This window comes from Epinephelus lanceolatus, chromosome 3 (genome assembly GCF_041903045.1).
Source record: "Epinephelus lanceolatus isolate andai-2023 chromosome 3, ASM4190304v1, whole genome shotgun sequence".
NCBI classification, from domain to species: domain Eukaryota; kingdom Metazoa; phylum Chordata; class Actinopteri; order Perciformes; family Serranidae; genus Epinephelus; species Epinephelus lanceolatus.
Window position 1 is genome coordinate 44,583,455 of NC_135736.1, and position 9,001 is coordinate 44,592,455.

General features: G+C 41.7%; 1 protein-coding gene across 44 annotated transcripts in view; it reads right to left on the reverse strand.

Annotated features, from left to right (window-relative positions):
* Positions 1-8,493, reverse strand: part of cacna1ab (calcium channel, voltage-dependent, P/Q type, alpha 1A subunit, b) — a 201,562-nt gene extending 193,069 nt beyond the window's left edge. For all 44 annotated transcript variants that reach the window (XM_033623514.2, XM_033623513.2, XM_078166409.1 and 41 more), the window contains exon 1: positions 6,518-8,493. In XM_033623514.2, the coding sequence (XP_033479405.2) occupies positions 6,518-6,822 (305 nt within the window). In that variant the 5' untranslated portion in view covers positions 6,823-8,493. The remainder of the gene's footprint in view (positions 1-6,517) is intronic.
* Between the last annotated feature and the right edge of the window lie 508 nt (positions 8,494-9,001).

Genomic DNA, 9,001 nt, shown 5'->3' on the forward strand with positions numbered 1-9,001 from the left:
ATTCTATCAATAATTGTCTAGATCAACTGATTTATCCTTTTGTTAATCAAATGTCACAATAAAGTGAACCACGCCCTGTGTAATTTCCCATCTTTAAATATGTTTTATCCAATCAACAGTTCAAAAATTAAAAAATTCAAAGCTGACTAAAGCATGAGACTGGATAAGTTGATGTTTTCAACATAGCACAACAATATTCCTTCCTAAACCTTAACCAAGTAGCCTAAGCCGACTAAATACATGAGGGATGCAGGACTCAAAAACCCTCGGCTTTGGCATCACAGTCCTGTGGCTTTGTACAACCAAACATCCTCCACAACCTCCTCCCTAATGATGTATGTCAAAATCACACTTGAGTCACAATCACACTTGGTTAAAAGTAACCGTCATACACAGTAGGGCTGGGCAATTATTATTATTATTTTTTGCTATTAAGATTTTTTATTACAAATTTTAAACATAGACAACACAAACAGACAAATCACCAAATTAACACAGATTAACACAGGCTGCGCAATTAATCAAAATGTTGTCAGTCAAAGTTGCAAAATGGCCACGTGCAGTATCTAATTTTCTGATACATGTAAACTGTGTCACAACATACTGTAATAAATGAGGCACTGTGGTGTAACAAAGATGCCCCGGCCTACAAATCATATTCCAGACGTGAGGGAGCATGCTTCTTTAGTACTGACCACAGCAAAAATCACATGATCATCATTTTTATATTTTTTTCCAGTGAAAATTAAATACAAAAATCACCATTTTCACTCCAATTGTGACTCATATTGCAATATCTGTGACAATAATCGCCAATATGATCTGTTTTGCACATTGTACAGCCCTAGTAGGAAGGCGGTTTCCAAAATGTGTGTATAAAGTCCGTGCCATTGTTTAAAACATTAAAGAACTTATGATCTCTTTCTATGTCACATTTTCTCTACAAGTTGCCTGTTCACCTGATGAGATGAACAAAAGGACAGACTGTTTAATCACTTTTAAACATTGTAAAGAGGGTTCATCTCTGTCAACATTTTCATTTTGCACCTGATTTTATTTCACAATTTCACACATTTGGTACACACACACACACACACATATATATACACACATATATATATATATACACACATATATATATATATACACACACATATATATATATACACACACATATATATATATATATATATACACACACATATATATATATATATATATACACACACATATATATATATATATATATACACACACATATATATATATATATATATACACACACATATATATATATATATATATATATATATATATATATATATATATATATATATATATATATATATATATATATATATACACACACATATATACATATATATATATATATATATATATATATATATATATATATATATATATATATATATATATATATACATATATATATACATATATACATATATATATACATATATATATATATATATATATATATATATATATATATATATATATATGTGCACTCCACTGAATTATACTTAATGTTCCAATAACTGGTCACCTCTCATGTGTAAGTTCATCATACAGCAGGTTTTGAATGACGAAAATAAAATCAATCAACTCCAAAAGGCGACATCATTCTGATTCACACACTCAGTCTCACACAATACCCATTAAACATCACTAATACTCATCAGCAATGTGCATTTCTAAACAGTGACTCATGACTCTGAGGTAAAAACAAAACCATTTCCACCTTGCAACCAACATGAGCAAACTTGGGGAGAAAAGAAGCTGTAAAGAGAGTACAAAGTCAGCTATTTTTGTGAGCTGATGGATTTCCTAACAATGTTTTTATTTCTGCAGAAAAGCCAAAACATTTTGGCAGAAAGTTGAAGAACATTTATGAAGGCTCTCTGCCAAAAAACACAGCAGCTCCTCTCCAACAATAAAGCCTCTGTTTCAGACATGCACTGGTCTCATAACTTGTTTCGGCTGAGAACATTTGAAAATCTTCACATTATTACACTGACATTTTAGAGTAAATGACAGAATTCTGTTTCTATATTGACTTAACTGTTTGTTTAGTTTGTTTGTCCTGGCTGCAGCAAACAGGAGATCGAAATCTGTCCATATTAATTTCCTCAATGGAAAATATGACTGCATTTTAGTCATGGAAACTTTTACTATTGGGCTAAAGCATGTAGATGATGCCGGCACTGTCCTGTACAAGCCTCAGACTATAAGTCATTGAGCATGAATATGAATTTGCACCATTCTTTTATTTATTTCTACTGAATATGACTCAAGATCTGTTGTTCCTTCTGTGGCAGTAAGCATTTTTACGACATACTATAAACACACACCACCATTACCACAAATGCACTCTCACACAGGCACACACGCACTCACCAAATGACCAACCTGACTCTCACATCACTTAAGGCGTTACATGGCTTAGCACCTACTGATGAACACCATCAGACCTGAGATCAGCCGATGCTGTTTGTCTTCGTACTACCTCAGTGAACACGACAATGATTGATCTTCTGTTTTTATGCCTCCAATATTTGGAAATCTCTTTTCCATCAGTTCAATCACAGCTTTCAGGAATGGCTTAAAGGGATAGCTGCGAGTTGTCCTCATCCATAGACAGTATATTACACATAGTGGATGTCAGTCGGCACGCCCCAATACTGACACAGATTTTTTTTTAGGAGGGTAAAATATGTCTTGTCGCTGACCCCATCCACAACAGTACATAGCTTACCTTCCATGTCGGACTCCAGCCTGCTTCTCCAAGCTGGGAATATGCTGACTGACATCTACTGTGTGTATTACACTGACTATGGATACCCTATACAACCCCACTTCAAAACAAACTATCCCTTTAAATCACATTTTCATAAAATTACATATTCTTCTCTTTTTAAAAACATTTTCGGCAGGCCTATGCAACAGTGTCCCCTGTCCTTATCTGCATTGTATCCGTCTTATTCTTGTACTTGTGAAGCAGTCTGGAGTTGAAATCTGTGCAAAAGATTCAGAACTCATTCACAATTAAAGTGGCTGAGCTGCCTGATCACCTGGTGTTGAATTAGGAACTCCCCTGAGCATTGACTTACTGTAACATCACCTTAAAAGACCCACAGGGAGGCTCCTCACCCTCTCTCACTCTCTCTGCATGCGCGAACCAGCTGCAGTCACTGAATAGGTCTCTGCATCAACACCTCTAACACAAACTGGTTGGTGGTTTAAGGATAGACACATCATCATTCTGCAAAATTACTTTTCCAGTCATCAGTAACATTCACTCATCTCTCAAATATTTTATTTCTAAGTCTGCTTTCCTAGTTTTCCCAAAATGTGGAATATCTGCCCCAGACAGCAGATGTAATGTTGTTACATTTAGTTGTTTGCAGTGCAGGTAGAGGAAGTGATAATGTAATCAGTATTTTTTGTTTTTTTTAAAAATAGATTTTATGTGTGTTTTAGGTCACTGAATGTTTGGTAAAGCTCCCTTAGAGGTGAAGATGTTCAGAAACTGTTTCCAGTGTTGATGTGTAGACATGGAAAATGGTGTTATTGGCTTGTGACATCAGAATGCCCGCCCTTATCTCCTCTGTGCGGTGCCACAACTGAGTTGACATTTCATGCAATGGCAGACGTGGCATCAAATAGTGCTGGTTCTTACCTTGCTTACAGGACTTTTTACATGTTAACACACTAAAATACAGTTACTCTTCCATTTAACTGAGGAACAGAGGCATAAAAATGGAGGTCACTGCTACAAAACAGCCTTCAAGTACTAGCTTTTTTTAAGGCTTCTGATTGGCTAACATCATCTTATGTGGACAGGATTTTTTTTTCTTTTCAAAAATACCCGTGTACATGCAGACTAGGCCAGAGTCAAAGAAAAAAAATCAAGTGTAACCACATGTGTTCTGGTTTGACTGCATTCTGGATAAACCTGATCTTTATCCGATGCTGTCTTACAAGCAAAGTGAGCAACTGTCCCTGTGCGTCAGAACTCCAAAAGCCTCAGTTGGTTTGTAGCAGTTTGATTCATTGCACGTTTATTCAGATATTTTCACCATTCAAGTGAAACCACTGACACTAAAAGAACGGTGCTTCGTTATGATGTAGTTCTGAAGCCCTGTCTTGTAAAGGGGAACTGTGGACATTAGAATTTAGACTTGTATATTGTTCCAGTCTAAATAGTGCTTACTCAGCCCAGCTGCTAGAACACAATGTTGGCATTGTACGTTTCTGCAAACCACAGATAAATTAAATTTGTATGTTTCATATGTATCATATGGTCGCCAACGCTGCCAAGCTGCAGACCACTGTTTGAAACCAACAAACAACAAAACCGGTTGTTTTTTAGCAAGACATCGCAGCATTTCCAGCAACAATTGTGGCAGCAGAGCAGGTATTTTAAGCCAAAACATGATCTTTTTTCAGCAATAACCAAGTGGCTTTTGTGCCTAAACATAACCATGGTAACCACAGTGTTCAAATGTAATGAAATGTGACGTTTTAATTTAAAGGCCATAGAGAGCCCAAGGAATGAGTCCTAAAACCTGGAAATGAGTTAGCATTTTTGCACTCCCAGTTCCCTTGACTTGAAGTCAATGGGTTTTTGTTAGAACCAGAATTAAGATCTGTGGTTAATACAAGCTTTGAAGACTTTCATGTTTTGTTCTATGACATAATATAAGTCAGTAAATACACCACTTGTGAACTTTGAAGCTTTGAAGCTAAACACAGCTTTGCAGTCTTGTTACGGTGGCGCCATTAAGTCATGCGACTGTGGTGTAGTTTGTCTCTAGCCTAACGTTAGATTTTTACTTCTGGCGATTGCATTCAGGCTTCAAAAATCATGGCTGTGGTGTTCATTTGTAAAGTTTTTCTTCCTGAACAAAACGTGTGAGTATCAGAAATGTTTGTTTGCCAATGAGCTTATTTTCGGCAATAATATAAAATCCAATGGGAAAATCCGACAGGCTTTTTGATGAAGGAACCAGTGTGATGCACATCTGCCTACAGTTAAACATCATCCCTGGGCCACTCTTTTACTGATTTGTATTAAAATTGCCACAACCTAATTGACACCTGGGATCCAGTAGTTTCACCTCTACATATTCTTATTCTTCTATGATTGTAAACTTCATAAATATGGATCGTGGACGGTTGGTCGGACAAAACAAGACATCTGAAAATTTCTTTTTTTTTTTTACAATTTGTTTTCATTTTAGACCAAACAATCATCACTGAACTCATTATTAATACAAATAATCATTTGTTTCAGCCCTGATGTGTACACTGCTGTGTGCTGTACTTGAACGTGACGGGATAAATGCACAGAGAATTACATTTGCCCCGCGGCCTTCTAGCAAGTTAATCCGGCCTTGTGTTTTAAATTTTCTGCCATCAAACTCTATTACAGTCGCTGAAAATGTCTTATTGTGATGTCACATTGTCTGGTTCAGCTTTCTCAATGTAATAAAAGTAGAAATGGTTTTAAAAGTACTGAAAACTACTTCATTAAGCAACAAAGCAAGCCTACAAACACATTTTAAGTGACATTTAGCAGGGCTTTTTTTCTCCTAACCAAGAAACTGACTTGAGAGCAGGCCTGATAAGAGTATTCCTGGACCGACAGCAGTAGACTGACCTGTCCTGACAATTACAGCTTTTTCCACTGCTGTCCTGTAGGATGAGCCACAGGCCGCCCATATATGGTCAGTGGTAATTAGAGAGAGGGAGAAAGCGGGAGAGTCATTTCCTCTCCCTTCTGGTTGCATGGTGCTTAAGCCTTCATAATGCTGACATCAGCACTCAGCTCTGACTACAACTGCAGCCCAAACACACACACACACACACACACACACACACACACACACACACACACACACACACACACACACTCAGGTCACTAACAGGTTCGAGCTAAATGCTGTATTCAAGATGCATCTTAATCACCAGCAGCATCAACATGATTGTGATTGCTGGTGTCATGACAACCGCCATCATCGCCAACATCATCCTTCATTCCATCAATGGCAGCTTTATCAGGTGAGCCCGAGGCCAGCAGGGTTGGACACAGCAGTGGGAGGGAAGTGAAACCATGTTTCGTGTCATGTATCAATCAACACTGCAAATACAAGCCATCCAACCTGTCTCTCTCTCTCACACACACTTACACACACACACACACACACACACCTCCTGTACATCATAGAACACACACCATGTAACATCTTGCAACACTGCAAAACACAACACTGCAAAAAGAAAAGAAAAGAAAAATCACACACTGCCATGAAATTATAAAACACACCACCCCACAGTGCAAATCACCACAACAACCACAACTTTCATCCTGCAGCTGTTGGCTGATTCAAACCACTCCACACACCACGAGGCCACACCTCGCCATCCGCTCCAGCAAACACACCACAACCCCAGTACCTTGGCAGTCTGCTCGGCATTGCTTATCAAAGGATATGGCCATTCGGTGATCTTTTTGGCGTACTTCCTCACCAGGTTGTCTTCGCTGAAGAGGAAGAGGGAGCGGTTGACCGTTAGGCAGCTCTGCCGGACGGGTATGGGGTTGTACAGGGCCATGGTCCGGGCTCTCTGGGCCATCGACTGCTTGTACATCCGCTGCGCTCCAGGGGGCCCCCCTTGCCTGCTGCCGCCGCGGCCGGGCCCCCCTTGTCCGCCGGCACCCCCGCCACCACCGCCACCACCACCTCCTCCTCCTCCTCCTCCTCCATACCTGTTGGGTAGCTCGTCTCCAAAACGCGCCATTCTGCAGACACCAAACGCCAGAGGTTAGGAAGGAGCCGGGGGGGAACCTCAGAGTGACACCTCCACATGCCACCACCCCATCAGCCTCGGCTCCAAACACACATGCAGAATGGAGTTGGGTTGAGTTGGGTTATCTCTGTGTGTCCTTCTCCTTCTATCTATCTGTGTCTCCTTCCCAGATCTTCAGCGCCGAGAAGATACCTCCATTTGTGTGTGGAGAGGGAGGGGGGAAGGAGGAGGAGGAGAGAAGAGGGGAGGGTGAGAGGGGGGAGAGGGAAAGCGCACGGTGTCTCTGATCGTGTGTTTGGAATATGAATGGGAAATAGAGCGATGTGTTTATGTAATTTCTGGCAAATCAGTTCTCTGACAGGAAAAAGAACACACGATTGGTTTTATTGGCGGGTGGGAAACTCAAAAAATGTTATATCTTGTCAGAGCATCAGCGTTTTCTCTCCGTCGAAAAGCAAGGCATCCTGTTTTTATTTTTTTGGTCGGGAAAAACCTCTCCAAGAGTGAGCCGGTGCTTGCATTTCAATAGGCAAACAAATCGATCACCTTGAATACATGCGATAAGGATGCATAGCTGTGCGTTTTAAATAAATATTGCAATCATCTCCACTAAGTAGGCTACCCTAGCTGGAGACTGCGTCTTTTTCCCCTCTCAACAGCCTAGTGCATCTTGACAGCATCTGCAGTTGTCTTTTTCCCCCTCCCCAGGTCCTTTTTTTCCCCTTCGAGATAAAAATAGAAATAGATAAGAGTAAAATCTTTAATAATTCATTTATTCTTGTGCCATATATCCGCAATGTTTGATGTGGCACGGCAGATGTCCCTGCTGCCACCTCTCACTGCCACCACGCCACTCGGCTTACACGCAAACGCCAACCGAGGGGGGCTTCCCCAAAATCCGAGCCTGGTGACATTTGTTGATATTTGGTGATGGACGGTGCGGCATCCCCCTCCTCCTCCTCCTCCTCCTCCCCCTCCTCTTCACCAAGGCGTCGGTCACTGATTTTGGGCGTGATTGCGCGCACTTGGAGACGAAAATACACCGGTCCTCAATCTACCAATTTATACCTTGCCCACTTCCCCGCCGATAAAAAAAAATGTGTTGATGAAATTAAAAGAAAATTAATGTCCACAACAATCATCTATAATCCAAGGTTGGGAGAACAAGAATTCCGGACGAGTAGGATCCGGAGGAGCAGAAAAAGACCACTGGGGGAGGCAGCATCATCACCATCATCAATTCGTTTTCGGAAAATACGACGCCGGCGATGCGGGTGTGTTGTAGCAGCGGCTCGCATCTTCTCCGCCACCGGGCAGAAACCGTGCACCATCCCCGCCCAGCAGCATCGCCCCCGAGGCTCCCCGAACCAGAGAGAGGCGACCAGCCCCGCAGAGCTACAGCAAGTCCAGCGTCTCTTCTCTCTCTCTCCCTCTCTCTCTAGCTCTCTTTCCCTATTCCTCCCTCTCTGTTTTTTTTTCTTTCCTCCCTCGACCCCCCAGGGGGACGTGAACCAACACGCAGTCGGTCCGGAGGCTGTATATTCCCGTGGAGACCAGCCTGGGAAACGAAGAAACCCGACGAGCGGAGCGCTTCTCCGGCTCTTCTGCGTTCAGTCAGCCGTCGGGGTTGAGCCGCGCACTGAGCATCTGATGAGTCTGACGGGAACCGAGCGCCGCGCGCAGATCCGTGGCCAAGCCTTGCAGCGCACGACGCACGGCGCCTCCCCGGAGCCTCCCCCACTCCAACCCACTCCCCATAGCGCACGACGGAGATGTATGGGCGTTAGTTGGGTATGGCAAGGTACGGCAGCTCCTCTTAGCCCCAGTGACTCTAAATGTATTATTATTTTTTATTATTATTATAAAGAATCAGACACAACGTGCCAAATCAAGTCAGAAAGCCAAAAGACACCACATTTCTTCTGTTACCTGTGATACTTTGGTGATCTATATCTGATATTTTTTAATTAATTTCTTCACTTATTAATAAGCAGTCTTAAAAATACTGGTCACCAATGGTGCTAGGCGCAAGCTATATGGGCTTTCCATAGCTGGTTTCATGAGGCCCCTCGAGGAGATGCAGCTCACGGCTTCCTCTCATGTTCGCCAAGTGTCAAAAGCACCAACAGCACAGTCCAATTCGCCCCGATCACTGTTTACTCAAACCCAT